Raw genomic sequence first — 18365 nt, 5'->3', positions numbered from 1 at the left:
GTGTGTGGCGGAGAAGGATGAACCACGAGCTCGCTGCACTTTACGGCGAACCCAGCATCCAGAAGGTAGCCAAAGCTGGAAGGATACGGTGGGCAGGGCATGTTGCAAGAATGCCGGACAACAACTCTGCAAAGCTGGTGTTTGCAACTGATCCGGTTGGCACAAGAAGGCGTGGAGCACAGAGAGCACGATGGGCGGACCAGGTGGAGCGTGACTTGGCGAGCATCGGGCGCGACCGAGGATGGAGAGCGGCAGCCACGAACCGTGTATTATGGAGAAATATTGTTGACTCAGTTTTATCTTGAATTTGATGTAATACTAAATAAATGAAATGAACTCGCGCGGTTGGCTACCTGCGTCAGCACCACGCTAATGCTGAGTACAAAGAGCTAGATTTTTTCAACGTGTTGTACAAAATACAACAGCGCGATCGCTCGTGGGTTAGTCAATTGTAGAATTTTAAGATTTAGATCCATTGCGTTTAATGTTCCCTTTTTAAATAAATTCATGAATAAATTACTCGCTAACTTCATGTTTCGTTTTGTTTAGTTTGATATTTCTGTTTGTTTTCGTAGCCTTTGAGTAGAGATTGAGTTTGGGTTTCGTGTCAAGAAAGTTCTGCCGATTTTCCTTGAGCCGTTCAACTTTCGCTGAGAGAATAGTCTCTAATTCAGTCGGGCAAATCTAACACGACCGGTGATCTCTCTTCGGGAGTGGTGCATAATTCACCGTGTTTCAATAAATCTCTTGAGAAAGTTACATTGCGATAATGAACGGTTACATTGGCGTCCAACTAAACAAGAATTTAAACGTTGCTGTTGGCGAATTCACACCACCGCGCCTTTACTGCCTTCTTTGAACCACCCTAATGTCTGACGGCACCGAACTACAATCGAGACGGTCATCTGCACTGGGTGGTATTGAACACAACACGGAGTGACAGTCTTCACTGTCACGCGGTGAGTCAACGAAAAACGTACCTAAATGATATGTCAATTGTCATATAGTGTAGAAATGCTAAGACTCGCCAAGATTAAGTGCAGTTATTTTGTGCAAATTTACTACAGATTATTGCTTAAACAAAGTGAATTCCTTATTATTCTTACAAGGTAAACTACGCTCTAGAACTGTTTCGAATTTGTATAAACTTATAGGTATTATTTACGTAGATACGTTGAAATCCAACACCAATAGTTCTATAACCTAAAAGTCGCATACACAGAAATTACATCTGCTACTACCGCAAAGGTAAATCTAGCATTATCTAAAATTCATGCAAACTTAAATCTAGTTCTACTAACTATAGTACGGCAGGTTGAACAGTCGACTGTTGCGACTAAGTACGGAACGTGTTTTGCACAAAACAATCGATGCCCAGGACACAATACGAGTAGATTTGACTTGACTTGACACGGAGGGAAACGATACAGCAAATTGGGACTAAACGTAAGTTTATTTACAAAAAAAAAACATGAAACAAGTACTTATAACTATTATTATCTACACACACATGAATTCACACGTTAAAATTGTATAATTTCTCAGGATAATAATAATTCATCCGGATTGTAACCAAACCATAAGCTGCGGTTGTTTCATTTCCGGTATTATTATTGCGGAACCTCCTGAATCTGTTGGCAATTTCCAACAATTTATTATTATCGTTTAACACGCAAACTACAGTCATGTCGAGTCGAACTCTACGATCAAATCGGTCCGGCAAACCGAACCAAGTGGTTGGTGCGAAAAATAGTGCAAATAGTGGGGTGCAAGTGGTGGTTACGGGTGATCCAGAGGAGTCCCATCCCGGACGGACATGCCAAGTCTGCCGAGGAATGGACACGGACGAGATGGTTCAATGTGACGACTGCCAGAAGTGGCATCACTTCCAGTGTGTGGGAGTAACGCAGCAGATCGAAAATTTCCCGTGGAGTTGTGCCAAATGTGGAATAGCAAAAGGTGTCCAGGAATCAATTTCAACTGCAGGTGCTCATCAAGGAAGTGGCGGTGTATCGGTGCGGTTGTCGGAAGTCGACTTGAATTCGTTACCAGTATTACCACACCAGCAGGTCGAAACGCAGCCGCAGACTAGCAGAGTAACAGATGGGACCATTCAAAAGAAAAATGTGAATCAAACTCCATTCGTGACTTTCTTGAGATGGGTAGTCAATACTAGCAGAGAGCCGTCTAGAAATGCTTCGAGAGCTTCTTCGGTATCGTCAAGTCACTCCTCGCAAGCGCTCGCTAAGTTGAAACTACAAAAGTTGGAGGAGTTGAGGGCTATTGAACGGCGTGAAGCAGAACAGCAACGAGCAATCGTAGCTGATGAAGCGAAGAAGGAAAAGGCTTATCTGGATCAGAAGTATCATCTACTAGAGCAAGCCATGTCTGAAAGCGGTTCTTCTAGGGACGATTCAGTGAGCAGAACTGAACACTGGGTAGCAAGCACGAGCCAGCCGAGACTGCTGAACACCGGGGATCAACTTGACCTAAACCAGCGCTTTGGTAAGATACAACTTGCTCACACGACCAGTGTAAGGGTCGGTAGTAGCCGCTCCTCGCTACCAGAACCAAACCCACCGGATCCATTCCCAGTGCCGGAGTCCTTGCTAACTTACTCCGTGGATCCACCAGCCACGGACGGTAGGATGCAGCCATTGACAGTAGGATCGGTAAATCCAGTTCTACAAGGCACCCAAACTGAACCGGTCACTTCTATGGAAGCCCAGCGCCGAGTTTCGATTGCGCAAACTCCTCACTCCGGAGCATATGGAGTGTTTCAGTCCGGTCGGTCGCTGGATGCAACACGCTCGGCACCGCATTCTGCACTGCGAGTTCAACCACGCAATTCAGTTTCCCGAAACCCTGAAGCGAATCAGCCTTGTCAATTCTCTCAAGGTGTTTCAACTCCGGAGTATCAACAGTTTGCTCCACATCCGATCCAATCACGAGTTCATCTTCCGAATGCTCCCCATTCTTCTACCATGCGAGCCAGTCGTGTCTACGACCATGAGGAAGATATGGACCCATGCCCGATTTCTCGAAAGCAACTGGCTGCCCGACAAGCGATTACGAAAGATCTACCTGCATTTTCTGGGAACCCAGAGGAATGGCCTCTGTTCTTCTCAACCTTCAACAGCACGACAACATTGTGTGGCTTTACCAACGAGGAGAATATTGTTCGCTTGCAGAGAAGCTTGAAGGGCCGAGCATATGAGGCAGTAAAAAGTAGGCTGTTACACCCGGCAAACGTGAATGGGGTCATATCAACACTGAAGATGCTCTTTGGACAGCCTGAGTTAATCGTACATACTATGATGTCCAAAATCAACTCTCTTCCGTCATTAAGAGAGGACAAATTGGAAGCCCTAGTGGATTTCGCCGTTAGCGTCGAAAACTTCTGCGCGACAGCGGATGCGTGTGGATTAGAGGAATACCTTTACAATATTTCCTTTCTTCACCAACTCGTCAACAAGCTGCCACCATCGATAAAATTGAACTGGGCGCAATATAGGCGAACACTTCCAACGGTTAACTTGTCCTCCTTTAGCAACTGGTTGTACTCACTTGCTGAAGCTGCTAGCGCCATCACCATCCCGAACGTGACCTTCGAATCCAAGACAGTACGTAGCGACTCACGCACAACAAAAAGAAACAATCCGTATGTGAATGCCCACTCTGAAGAAGCCTCTTCGGGGTTTCACTCTGCAGCCCCATCCAACGTGGAAACTGCGACTGGCCGCTGCCCAGTTTGTGAAGAAAGCTGCACATCGATTGCCAATTGTAAAGGCTTCCTGGAACTCTCCCGAGATGCCCGCTGGGCAACTGTTCGAGATTTGGGGCTATGCCGCAGATGTCTTCGGCAACATAAGGGATGGTGTCAAGCAAAACTATGCGGGAGGAATGGCTGTGAGCTCAAACATCACGAGTTACTGCACAACGAACAGAAAGGCGTACAGCTGCCGTCGACTACTTCTTCGAATAATCCAAACGAAGCCTCGCCGGCTCAGGGCCAATACTCCACTCCACATCCAGTGCCAATCTCGTCCGAACACGGGTGTCACGCTCATCAGGTTACTTCTAGCCAAGTATTATTCCGCTATCTACCCATTGTGCTACATGGAAAGTATCATTCGATTCAGACGTTCGCTTTTCTTGATGACGGATCGGAACTCACATTGCTAGACAACGAATTAGCGGATGAACTGCAGCTTGAAGGAGAGCCGATGCCATTATGTCTGCACTGGACGGGAGGAGCGAAGCGTCGAGAAGAAGAATCAAGGAGCGTCAAACTAGAAGTGTCTGCAAAGCATAATGAATCGAAAACGTACTCTATAACGGGTGTACGAACAGTAGCGGAACTGCTCCTTCCCTCGCAAACGCTGAATCTCGAAGAGCTATCCCAACGATACCCGCACCTAAAGGGTTTGCCAATCAGTTCTTATCAGAATGTTCGGCCGAGGATTCTCATTGGCATGAAGGACCAGCACCTCAGCTTAGTCCAAAAGAGCCGCGAGGGTGCTCTGCATCAACCGATCGCCGTGAAAACACGTCTTGGGTGGACAGTTTGCGGAGGAGGAAATCAAGACAACTCTGCTAATCTTGCTCACTCAGTATTCCACGTATGCGCTTGCGATTCGTTGTCGGATGTCAACCTGCATCAAAAAATGAAGGAATATTTTGCAGTAGATAGCCTGGGAGTAGCTCAGCCGTTGAAGACACTTCGCTCTACCGAGGAGGAGCGAGCCATCTCTCTTCTGGAAGCTCGCACGATTTTCAAGGGGGACCGTTACGAAACCGGTCTACTATGGCGATATGACAACCCACGTCTGCCTGACAGCCTTCCAATGGCACTCCAGCGACTTCAGTGCCTTAAAAAGCGAATGGACAAGAACCCGAAACTCGCCGAGGCCCTCAATCAAAAAATCTCCGATCTCGTCGTGAAGGGGTACGCTAGAAAGCTAAATGAAGAAGAGCTGAACCAAAAATATCCAAGGATATGGTACCTTCCAATATTTCCTGTTACGAACATAAACAAACCTGGAAAGATTCGAATGGTCTGGGACGCAGCTGCGACCACACACGGTGTATCTCTGAACTCTGCCTTACTCAAGGGACCCGATCAGCTTTCTGAACTCTTCGCCATACTGGTCCAGTTCCGTGAAGGCCGTATCGCGTTATCCGGAGACGTACGTGAGATGTTCCTGCAAGTGCTTATGCGCGCAGAGGATCAGCAATGCCAGCGTTTTCTATGGTACGACCAGGATGGAACCCTGCATGTCTACGTTCTGCAGGTGATGAGTTTCGGAGCATGCTGTTCTCCTTCTAGCGCACACTACGTCAAAAATTTGAATGCCAAACGGTTCCAGGGCGATTATCCCGCGGCCGCTGAAGTGATTATAAAGCGCCATTACGTCGATGACATGCTGGTGAGTGTAGCCACAGAAGAGGAAGCGATCAAACTCGCCCAGCAAGTGAAACAAGTGCACGCAGAAGGCGGTTTCGAGATCCGTAATTGGATAAGTAACTCCAAACGTGTCGTACAGGCCTTACAAGAAGCTGGAACGGAAGAAAAAAATCTCGACATGTCGTCGGAAATAGCCACGGAAAAGGTCCTTGGAATGTGGTGGTGCACAGAGTCGGATACCTTCACCTACAAGGTTGGATGGGATCGTTACGGTCGAGCGTTGCTGGAAGGTCGACATCGTCCAACAAAAAGGGAAATGTTGCGCATCCTTATGTCCATGTTCAACCCACTTGGGCTTATTGCGCAGTTTCTTATGTACCTAAAAATCCTTCTGCAAGAAGTCTGGCGTTCTGGGATAGACTGGGATGATCAAATTGATGATGTTCTGTACAAAAAATGGCAAACGTGGCTAGAAGTGTTGCCGCAAGTCGAGCGGATATTTCTCGAAGCTACTTTCGTCAACAAACTGCTGCAAACGGAGACGTCCAACTTCACACATTTGTTGATGCGAGTGCGAATGGAATTGCCGCTGCCTGCTACTTACGTTTCACCCATGGCAATATCGTGGAATGTAGCTTAGTGGCAGCTAAAACTAGGGTAGCACCATTGAAATTTCTTTCCATCCCAAGGCTGGAACTCCAACCAGCTTTGATTGGCGCAAGGCTGGCCAGATCGGTATTCGACGCTCTCACGATTCCTATATCTCGTCGGATATATTGGTCTTTTTTTTTTCCTTCTAAACCATAGGGGGATAATCTGCACAACAGACACCCTAACAGAAGGTTAGGGTAGTGTAGGTCTGACAGGCCGTCTTCTACAACAAAAGTAAAATCCAGGACTACTCTCTCCTCGTACCCACTAAACCATTCCTATGGTCGCCAAACCCTACGTCTCTCCGGAACCACCAAGAAGGTATTGCTTCAGAGAGGGGCTAGTGCACATCGCACCCACAAGGTTAGCTGCGTAGCCTGCAGCAACGAACATCGATGGCTCGCTTTGGAGAGTCCATCACGGTAGCATGCTGGCGCTTAGCCAGTTTCCCGAGTGGTCCTCGCCACTCCCTTTGTCCTCGGAAGGCGGGCAGGGTCAACCCCGCCCGCGCCCTACTGCTGAGCGGACATCAAGAACTGATGCCCACGTGCAACCCGATCTGACCTGCCCGCAAAGGAAGGGTATCACTACCCTTCAGGCCCTATCAGATGCACCCGTAGGTTGCAGACAGCAGGATCTCACCTACCCCGACCCTTGCCGGGGACCCCTTTCCAACCGCGGGCTCGGATCCAACCCAGTAGACCGACGCCACGACAGCACCGCTACCGGGAATTCCTCTCCGCGGCCACTTAATCGTTGTAAGGGTCGATCTCGACCGCAGGGCACCGGTATGACCTACGAAGCCGACTCCGAACCCCTGGACCACCTCTTGTACTGCATCTGGACTAGCCATTCTCCGAGTCCACGCGCCACCTCCTCTGTAGCTCCCAGACGATGTGGGTAATAGCCGTTGAAACGGCGTTCCAGCCAAACTCATCCCTACACATCCTCTGGACCAAGTTGTCCGGAGTTGTGTCCTCCCCGCATGTGGCAAGCATGCGGTCACGCATTGTGCGAAAAACGCGGGCACACGAACAAAACGTGTTCCGCCGTTTCCTCTAAACCATTGCACACTGGGCATTCGGGAGAATCCGCATGCTCGAAACGGTGTAGATACTGTCGGAAGCAACCATGTCCTGTAAGGACCTGTGTCATGTGGAATGTGACTTCCCCATGGCGCCTATTAATCCAACTATCTACCCTCGGTATCAACCTATAGGTCCACCTTCCTTTGGTGGAACTGTCCCACGCGCGCTGCCATTTGACCATAGAGGCCATCCTGACAGTCCTGCGTATGCCTCTTGTGCCGCGCATTTCGAAGCACTCCATGTCCTCACTGATAAGAATGCTGATAGGCACCATACCAGTAATGACGCAGAGAGCGTCGTGTGACACGGTACGGTACGCGCTCGCAACCCTCAGGCACATAAGCCTGTAAGTACTTTCCAGCTTCCGTCGGTAGCATTTAGTACTTAGCGCGGTGCCCCACGCCGGGCCGCCATACCTAAGTATGGACGTAGCAACACTAGCCAGAAGCTTGCGCTTACTGGCGTACACCGCAGAGCTATTGGACATCATCCGGGACAGTGCCGCAATAGCTGTGGAGGCTCTTTTACAGGCATAATCGACGTGGCTACCGAAGGTAAGCTTATCGTCGATCATCACGCCCAAGTGTTTGACGGAGCGCTTTGACAGGATAGTACAGTCCCCTACACTGATCTCCGTCTGCTGCTCCGACTTCAGGTTGTTAACAACCGTCACCTCTGTCTTGTGGTGAGCCAGCTCCAGTTTCCTGGACCGCATCCACGCCTCCACAACCTTGATCGAGTGGTTGGTAGTCAACTTTACCTCCTCGATCGTTTCACCGTAGACTTCGAGCGTAATGTCGTCGGCAAATCCGACAATCACCACTCCCACTGGATACTCTAACCTCAACACCTCGTCGTACATGACATTCCATAACACCGGACCCAGGATGGAACCTTGCGGGACTCCTGAGGTTATGTGAAAGCACTTCCGACCCACCTCCGTGTCGTAGACTAGTACACGATTCTGAAAGTAACTTCCGAGAATCTTGTACAGGTACTCCGGTATCCCCAGACGCAAGAGCGCATCGGCAATAGCAGACCAGCTGGCGCTATTAAACGCATTCCTTACATCCAGAGTCACTACCGCGCAAAAGCGAATTCCCCTCCTCTTAGGCTCGAGTGCTTTCTCGGCGGTTTTTGTAACCGACAAGATAGCGTCTACGGTGGACCTCCCCTTCCGGAAGCCGTACTGGTTACTCGAAAGACCATTTTCGCCCTCGGTGAACCGCAACATTCTATTGAGGATGATCTTTTCGAGCACCTTCCCCGCCGTGTCAATCAAGCATATTGGTCTATATGCCGACGGGTCTCCGGGTGGTTTCCCCGCCTTTGGCAATAGTACCAGGCTCTGCCTCTTCCAAGCTTCTGGGAAAACTCCCTCGTCCAGGCATTTCTGCATAGCAGACCTGAACATCTCGGGAGCTTCTGCAATAGCTACTTTTAAGGCCAGGTTCGGAACTCCGTCCGGACCTGGGGCCTTACCTACGCTAAGGGACTTAGCTATCCCCGAAAGTTCCACATCGGTGACCCTCTCCTCATCGCCAGCCCCAGTCCCCGGCTGTCCTACGAAAGGAGGCCAAGGACTAGGATCATGACGCGGAAAAAGTCCTCCAATGATCCCCTCCAACATCTCTGGAGATTGCTCTGTAGGAGCCATCACACCTCTCGTCTTGGCCATAACGATCCTGTAGGCGTCACCCCACGGGTTCGTATTGGCACTCTGACAGAGACCCTCAAAGCAGGCCTTTTTGCTTGCTCTTATCTCGGTCTTAAGCGCGGCTTTTGCAGCGGCGAACACCACCCGCCGTTCGTTTCGCTCTTCCTCTGATCGTGCTCGCTGCATCCGCCGCCTAGCCCGTAGGCAGGCGCGGCGCAGGTCCGCAATCGCGTCGGTCCACCAGTAAGCCGGTGGCCTCCCATTTCTAGGGTGGACTCGCCTAGGCATGGTCGCATCACACGCACGTGAGAGCACCGCTACCAGCTCGTCGCCGTCTAAACCGATTAAGTTTCGCTCACGGCGGAGCGCCTCCCTAAATACCCCTTCGTCGAAGTATGATGTCTTCCACCTGCGAGGGCTTGGCCTTGGCCTAGCCGCCTCTTCTTCTATCCGCTGTCTGCTGTTATTGTAGTCGATACTGTAGCGAACAACCAGGTGGTCGCTGTGAGTGTAGCCATCATCTACTCTCCAGTTCGAACTACTTGTTAGGCCAGGACTACAAAAGGTCACGTCAATAATTGACTCCGCTCCGTTTCGACTAAAGGTACTCTTGGTACCGACATTAGCCAAGTCGACATCTAAGATGGCCAGTGTTTCTAGCAGGATCTGACCCCGCTGGTTCGTGAAACGGCTTCCCCATTCCACGGCCCAGGCATTAAAGTCGCCCGCTATTACCACCGGCCTTCGCCCTGTTAGCACGGTCGTTAGGCGGTCCAGCATTTGCGTGAACTGCTCGATCGGCCACCGCGGAGGCGCATAACAGCTACAGAAGAAGACCCCGTTTACTTTGGCGACCACGAAGCCCTCATAGGTAGTAGACACCAACTCCTGAACGGGGTATTTACCCGTCGTCCATATCGCCGCCATTTTTCTGGTCCCATCCGCGACCCAGTTGCCGTTGCCGGCGGGTACTCGGTATGGGTCCGATATGATAGCGATATCCGTCTCCCACTCAGAAACTGCCTGACAAAGCAGTTGCTGAGCCGCATCACAGTGGTTCAGGTTCAGCTGCGTCACCTGCACTGTGATTTGTTGTTCACTGCGGCTTTCTTGAAGGCCGGGCACCTTGGACCACCCATCGGATGTCTGTTGTTCGAGGATTTCCCGGTACAGATCATGCAGATGGGCGGACTCGTGCAGCTTTGGGCCTTATGACCTTCAGCGCCGCATCGCCTGCACAGTTTGCGCCTGTCGGGGCCTTTGCAGTCCCACGACTTGTGTCCTGGTTCCAGACACCTGAAGCAAACCTCTGGTGGCTCGTGGAATGTCAGGTGACATACACACCAACCCACCTTTATGCTCCCTACTTTAACGGACTTTTTGACGTCCGCCACAGGTAGCTGAACCAAAGCTATCTGTGTCCCTGCTGGCCCTTTCCGTAGCTTAACGGCTGCGGCGGCCACCTGCACATCGCACTGTTGCCGCAGTGCCGTGACGAGCTCTTCCACTTCCGTGATCTCATCGATGTCCTTGACCTTCAGAGTCGCCTCATGTGTCAGAGCCCTCACCTGCACACCCTCACCAAGGACCTCTTCTGCCAGCCTCTTATAGGCGGCGCCCTTGTGCTCCTTCTGGCGCTTCAGCTCCAGGATCATCTCGCCCGTACGAGTACGTCTAATACTGCGTACGTCGGCTCCAAGACCCTCAAGCTTGGCGTCGCTTCGCATCATCTTCAAGACGTCCGAGTACTTGGACTGTTCCGTCTTGATGACGATAGCGTCGCCTTTCTCGCGCTTGGCACCTGCCCTCCTACGCCTTGGCTTGGCGTCCTGCGCTACTACCTGCGGATTCGCCTTCTTCTTCCTCTTCCGCTCTACCTTCGTCCAAGGGGGGTCCTCCCCTTGGATCGCCCTACTCTGTGGCTGTTGAGGGCCCACTAGCGGTCGCAACCCCTTGTTCCCATCGTTCCGGGACGGGCCAGCCTTTTTAGGCCCACCCTTCCCAGCTTTCCGGGAACCCTGGCTGGGGTCCGACCTTCCGGCATTATTACCGACTTTCGGGGTAATGATTCGCCTGGCCTTGCGGGCACCGCCAGACAGCTCCTCGCCTGACGGTTGCCTCGCCCGCTTCTGCGATTGCTTGCCCCGTTTGTCGCGAGCAGTCGCTTCCGCCTTATTCGGACTTCCTGCGAAGGAGAAGGCCTCCGTTTGGGTAAACTTCGGCACTTTCTCATTTGCAGGCTCCGCTGCTGCAGCAGTCAGCAACGCGAGTGCCGCGTGCTCCTGCTTGGCATCGTCGATCGACGCCCTAAGTCGAAGCAAGGCTGTTTTCAGGTCCTTGCTTATGTTCGACTTAGTGGACGCAAAGTCGATGATTTTGCCAAGCTGCTGCTCAGCCACCTCTATTGCGGACCGTCCTTTGGATCCTCGGTTGACGGCCCTCAACAACCACGCTCCGTCCATAACCTCCACCGGCTGGCTTGCCGGGAAGTGGACTGGAGCACCCACGCTTGAGCTGCGTACGCAACTCCCAGCGCCTATCTCCTCACTTCTCCTTGTCGGAGATCTCATCAACCCGCTTCTTGCGAAGGGGTTGATCCCACCACTATTTCCACCTAGATTCTGATTTTTATTTGACTTCATGATTAAATCCCACGAGTAGCACGGGAAAGAATGTCCACCACGCCAGAGCCCTGCATTAACGCGGTAAGGGACAGCTTACTGTGGGGGGTGCCCAGGTACCCCACAGGCTCCGTTAAAGATCGAGCATCTTTTTCACCCCCTCGATCACTCATTCCTCAGCACGGGTCGCTTGACACCTTGAATTGGGGTTAGTAGACCTATTCTTAGCCGGCGACTACGCGGCTGACTCGCAAGCGGGGGGGTGCGTCAGGCCCCAGGACTTTCGTCCCTGCTGCCCTGGGATATATTGGTATGACTCACAAGATGTGCTGTTTTGGATCAAATCCGACCACCGCCGCTACTCGCAATTTGTTGCATTTCGAGTTAGCGAGATCCTGGATACGACCGAGATGCACGAATGGATGTACGTTCCCACCAAGCAAAACGTAGCCGACGATGGAACCAAATGGCAAGGGCTGCCAGACCTGACTTCTCAGTCTCGGTGGTTCATTGGACCCTACTTCCTGTATTGCTCAGAAGAGGATTGGCCCCGATCGCCACAGAGCAGTCATACTGCCGAGCTAGAACTCCATCCGAGTGTAATGTCTCATTTTATTGCACCGACTTCTGTGATTTGCGTCGACGAATACTCATGTTGGGATCGGATTGTCAAGGTCGTTGCTTTGCTCCACCGCTTTCCAAGCAACTGCAAACTGAAACTTCTGAAGAAACCAACAATAGTCGGTCCCGTTTCAAGCCAAGAAATCAAGGTTGCTGAATCATATCTCTTTCGTCAAGCTCAACAAGAAACATTTCCGGACGAAGTAGCACATCTCAGAAGATTTCAGGATACCAGTGAATCATCTGTAACAGCAGTTCCCAAATCGAGTCCACTTCACCAGAAATCTCCATGGTTAGACCACTACGGGGTAATGAGAATGCGTGGCCGAATCGCTGCTTGCGACTACGCAACCGATGACGCAAAATATCCAATAATACTTCCCCGTGACCACCATACCACACGATTGATTGTTGCACACTACCACCACAAGCTCCACCATCAGAACCACGAAACCGTGATCAACGAAATTCGCCAAAAATTTAGCATTCCGCAACTTCGTTCGACGTATACTAAAGTGAGAAACAACTGTCAACGCTGCAAAAATGACCGTGCCGTTCCACGTGCACCAATAATGGCCGACCTACCCTTAGCACGCCTGGATGCATTCACTCGCCCATTCACGCATGTTGGTGTCGACTTCTTCGGGCCATACGAAGTCGTCGTCGGCCGTCGAATAGAAAAGCGCTGGGGGTTACTGGCCACTTGTCTCACGATTCGAGCAATCCACATCGAGGTTGTGCACTCCCTCAGCACAAACTCTATCATGGCTCTACGCAATTTCATTTCACGGAGAGGTAAGCCGCAAACCTTCTACAGTGACCGCGGCACTAATTTCGTCGGTGCGAATCGGGTACTTGAGGAAATAGATAGTATCATTAAAGAAGAGGAGCTGATGAAAGAGTTCGTGGACACCGATACTAGTTGGACGTTCCTGCCGCCAGCATCACCGCACATGGGCGGTAGCTGGGAACGCTTAATCGGTAGCGTAAAAAAGAACTTGATGGCAATTCTGCCAGCTAGGAAGCTGACGGACGAAGTTTTGCGTAACCTTCTAACAGAAATCGAAAGTACTGTCAACTCGAGACCGTTAACACATGTTCCTGTGGACGACGATTCAGCCCCCGCCTTGACCCCGAACCACTTCCTGTTGGGGTCAACCAATGGGTCCAAGCCGTTGAGTAATGCTGATGACAGTGGTAGTGTCCTTCGTCAGACCTGGTTGCTTTCCCAGGTCCAAGCCAACCGGTTCTGGAAACGGTGGGTTACAGATTACCTTCCAGAGATAACCCGCCGCACAAAATGGTTCGTGCACACCAAACCGATAGAGATGAACGACATAGTGGTGATAGTTGACCCTAAGTCTCCACGAAACTGCTGGCCCAGGGGCAGAATTATCAACATCCATCTCGGAAAGGATGGCCAACCGAGATCAGCCACGGTGAGGACTACATCCGGAATCTATGAGCGACCAACAACCAAGTTGGCCGTGTTAGATGTACGGCGCGAAACTAAGTAAGCTGGCCAGATAGCCCGCGTACCTGGGGGGAGTGTTGGCGAATTCACACCACCGCGCCTTTACTGCCTTCTTTGAACCACCCTAATGTCTGACGGCACCGAACTACAATCGAGACGGTCATCTGCACTGGGTGGTATTGAACACAACACGGAGTGACAGTCTTCACTGTCACGCGGTGAGTCAACGAAAAACGTACCTAAATGATATGTCAATTGTCATATAGTGTAGAAATGCTAAGACTCGCCAAGATTAAGTGCAGTTATTTTGTGCAAATTTACTACAGATTATTGCTTAAACAAAGTGAATTCCTTATTATTCTTACAAGGTAAACTACGCTCTAGAACTGTTTCGAATTTGTATAAACTTATAGGTATTATTTACGTAGATACGTTGAAATCCAACACCAATAGTTCTATAACCTAAAAGTCGCATACACAGAAATTACATCTGCTACTACCGCAAAGGTAAATCTAGCATTATCTAAAATTCATGCAAACTTAAATCTAGTTCTACTAACTATAGTACGGCAGGTTGAACAGTCGACTGTTGCGACTAAGTACGGAACGTGTTTTGCACAAAACAATCGATGCCCAGGACACAATACGAGTAGATTTGACTTGACTTGACACGGAGGGAAACGATACAGCAAATTGGGACTAAACGTAAGTTTATTTACAAAAAAAACATGAAACAAGTACTTATAACTATTATTATCTACACACACATGAATTCACACGTTAAAATTGTATAATTTCTCAGGATAATAATAATTCATCCGGATTGTAACCAAACCATAAGCTGCGGTTGTTTCACTTCCGGTATTATTATTGCGGAACCTCCTGAATCTGTTGGCAATTGTTACGTGAGAATGGTATTGCGAACCCCTGAGCCAAACCCGGGAGCATGTGTCGGACTTTGTCTGACTTCGTTTTGTTGTGTTGTCTATCTTCGGTGTTTTGTGCTCTGCTTCGTTTGTGTCAAGAATAAACAATGCGAACAAGCAACAGCACGGGTGCAAGAACCAATCTCGTTCCTTGCAAAAACACCGAAGATGTAAGTTAATAATTAGTTAATTGTATGTATATAATAAATTTAATATTAATAAAACAATAAATTTCAGCTTTATAGCATGACGCAATATGAAATGTCGTGTTTTTATCAATATTGCCCTGCTGGAAGATCGGTGCCCTTCGCTGCTATTCGCAACACTATAAAGATCTTCGTCAGATCATCATTGTTATGTTGCCGAAGTTAACCTTTTATTCAGAAGGACAGGAATGACGGAGATCGGTTGCTGCAGAACCTGACAAAATTGATCGCAGACACTGGCCAGGTGCTTCCACTGTAGACTGGACAACGCGTAGCTAGTTTCTGCAGACCGTTCTACACGAAAACTTATTTTCACCGTAAGGTCATATGCGGACTAGCATTAAAGCACGTCCCAAAAGTTCAAGTGGAAAAGATTCCATCTAGTGCTTTAGTGATTCGTTTGTTCAGTGCAGTAAACCCTACATTCTCACATAAGTTCATCTGTTCCTAACGATGAAAAATAGAAAAACTATCGGCTCTTATCAGACTCGAAGTGTTACCGGGGGGAGTGTTACGTGAGAATGGTATTGCGAACCCCTGAGCCAAACCCGGGAGCATGTGTCGGACTTTGTCTGACTTCGTTTTGTTGTGTTGTCTATCTTCGGTGTTTTGTGCTCTGCTTCGTTTGTGTCAAGAATAAACAATGCGAACAAGCAACAGCACGGGTGCAAGAACCAATCTCGTTCCTTGCAAAAACACCGAAGATGTAAGTTAATAATTAGTTAATTGTATGTATATAATAAATTTAATATTAATAAAACAATAAATTTCAGCTTTATAGCATGACAGTTGCTTTTTTTTTCAAAATAAAATTCACGTAAAATCAAATTGAAACTCATTTTTTAATTCAAATAAAAAGTGTGTTTCAATTTGATTTTACGTGAATTCTATTTTTAAATACTTTGAATTTGAACTTCTTCATTTTTCTTGGATTTCTAGCTTTTAGTTTGAATTGAATTTTGATTTTAGTTTGTAAGCTCCCAAATTGATTTTTTTACATAATTTTGAACTGAATTTAGAATTTAATTTTTACTTTTATCTTCAATTTGAATTTTTTATACATAGTTTTAAGAATTTGCATTTTGTTTTCTTGTATTTCATTTGAATTCGAGCCTTTCAGTTTTTATTTTAATTTCTATACCTTACTAAACTGAATTGAACCGTTTGTAGTTTGTAAGTGGCTTATTTTTGCTTGTCTCATGAAAAATATTGATTTTCTTTGAATTTGCTTTGAACTGAACTGAATTAATTCAATTTTTCCTGGGCTTTAGTACTTTCCTATCGACCGCCATCCCCGAACATCGAAGTCGTCGCCATCGTCGAGCTACGTCCCCCGTCATCGAGCATTCGAAAAACCTGCGCAGGTACTGCCCATAATCGCATAGTTGACGTAAGCGCCACCGTAGTTTTCACCACACTTTTGCAATTTTAACAATTATTAATGAAAAGTTTATGATTTTTTTTTTCTCGTCGATATCTAGTTAGTGATTAGAGATCTTGTGCTCTCGTCACAATTATGCACATTTGATAGATATTAGCTTGTGAGTGCTGACATTGTCAATGGTGGTTACGTCAACTATGCGATTATGGGCAGGGTACGTGAAGAGCTTCTTTATACATGGCCAAGTTTGCTCTTTTCCATCCCGTATGAATACCTTCCGTCCAACACGAATGAATTTCCTAAAATAAATAAGTAGAATAAATTAGTAGAAAGTTTGAAATTCGGTTTAGCTCCGTTACGTTTCACATCGCTTAATTTAAGAAACATACTCACTACCTTACGTTACGTTTTAATTCTGTTACTTCGCTCGGATGAGTAAGAATCCCTTCGGTTTTCCCTAAGTATCTTCTAGCCTGTGAAAGAGTTAGAGTTAAATTGCGTTCGAAGAAATTCTGCCGTTTACCACCGTTCAAAACCATCCCTGAGTGAAATAGTCTCTTGGAAAGTCGGGCAAATTTCAACACGTCCGGTGGTCTCACTTTAAGAGAAGCACTTAAGCCACCGTGCTTTAGCCAAATCCTCAAGAATAGTTTACGAATGGTTACAAGATATGTTAATAACATGAAAACACTGATTCCATTAAACAGTTATTATGCCAAAATAACATAATTTATTATGCTGTTGATATTCTCTTCTGCTCGGGTGCGATTTTAGCCAAGGGCGTAGCCAGCTTTTCGGCCAGGGGGGGGCGAGCACCCTTACACTGAAAACCACTTTGCAGTAACTCTCCTCCTCTCCTCTCCTCTTCTTGGCGTAACGTCCTCACTGGGACAAAGCCTGCTTCTCAGCTTAGTGTTCTATGAGCACTTCCACAGTTATTAACTGAGAGCTTCCTCTGCCAATGACCATTTTGCATGTGTATATCGTGTGGCAGGCACGAAGATACTCTATGCCCAAGGAAGTCAAGGAAATTTCCTTTACGAAAAGATCCTGGACCGACCGGGAATCGAACCCGTCACCCTCAGCATGGTCATGCTGAATACCCGTGCGTTTACCGCCTCGGCTATGTGGGCCCAACTCTTTGCAGTAACAAAGAGTTCAAATACTTCATCATTTAAAAAAAAAACAAATAAAAGTGAAGTATGAAATATGGGTGATCAACAGGAATGGTTCAATGGAAGAATCATATATGATTATAATCCTGAGGAATTCCTCAAGATATTGCTTCAGGAATTTCTTAACAAATGCCATCATGAATTTGAATTTATCCAGCAGTTTCTCCAGAAATTTCTTTAATATTTTTCCAGGTAATTTTAATGTAGATATTCCAGCAGAAATTACCTTCGGAAAACTTGCAGTAATTCTGTTGGGAATACCTTCAGATTTTTTTTTCAATAATTAGACCTGAAGTTTTATTACGAATTTCACCATGCATTCCTTTGAGAATTTCCCCAGTAATTCTTTACAAATATCATTCTTGATTCCACCAGAAATCCGTTTGAGAAGCTCAAGAAAATACTTAAAGAATTTCTCGGGGAATTCTTTCAAAAATTCCAATCAAACTGAGATTCCTTTCCTTGAGGAATACCCTAAGAAATTTTTGGAGAAATTTCTTCGAAAAATCCTTTAACTTAACCGGAAAAAAATCTTTGAAAATTTATAAAGGAATTCCCTCGGAAATTCCTGGAGGAATATCTTTTGAAGTTGCTAGAGGAATGCATTCAGAAATTTTTAAAGGAAACAATTAAAAAATAATTTCAGGAGGATGAGGAATTTCTTTGAAATAGATTTAGAATATTTCTTGAGGAACTCCTTCGGAGTTTTCGTGAGGAATTCTTCCGAAAATTCCTTGAGGAATACCTTCAAAAATTCTTGGAGGAATTCATCCGGAAATTTCTGTGAGAATTCCTTCCCAAATTCCTGAAGCAATTCTTTCGAAAATATTGAAAAAAAAATCCACTGAAAGTCTCATGAGATATCCCTTCTGAAACTCCATAAGGAATTTCTTTAAAAAAATTTCAAAACTTCCTTGAAAAAATATTTCGGAAATTCCTGAAGAAATGCTTTTTGTGATTTTTTATTTCCTAGAGGAACTCATTCGGAAATTCTTTGAAGAATTCCTTTAAAAATGCCTTGATAAGGAAAATTCTGAAATTGTTAAAAGAGTTCGTTTGGATTTTTTTTGATATATGTCTGAAATGTCTTATGGAATACCTTCGGAAATTTCGTGAGAAATTGTTTGATAAGTTCGTTGAGGATTTTTTTCGTTTTTT

At 47.3% G+C, this 18365-nt stretch overlaps 2 protein-coding genes across 2 annotated transcripts; both read left to right on the top strand.

The window, feature by feature from the left end:
• The first annotated feature begins 1685 nt into the window (after nucleotides 1-1685).
• On the top strand, nucleotides 1686-6047 carry LOC134286946 (uncharacterized). Its single transcript, XM_062848659.1, has one exon. It carries the CDS (start codon nucleotides 1686-1688, stop codon nucleotides 6045-6047), a length of 4362 nt encoding a protein of 1453 aa, XP_062704643.1.
• A 5787-nt stretch (nucleotides 6048-11834) lies between these two features.
• LOC134286945 (uncharacterized) lies at nucleotides 11835-13562 on the top strand. The gene has a single exon (XM_062848658.1). It carries the CDS (start codon nucleotides 11835-11837, stop codon nucleotides 13560-13562), a length of 1728 nt encoding a protein of 575 aa, XP_062704642.1.
• Nucleotides 13563-18365: the final 4803 nt, after the last annotated feature.

This window comes from Aedes albopictus, chromosome 2, assembly GCF_035046485.1.
Source record: "Aedes albopictus strain Foshan chromosome 2, AalbF5, whole genome shotgun sequence".
Lineage (NCBI taxonomy): Eukaryota > Metazoa > Arthropoda > Insecta > Diptera > Culicidae > Aedes > Aedes albopictus.
This window is presented reverse-complemented; position numbering and strand designations above follow the sequence as displayed.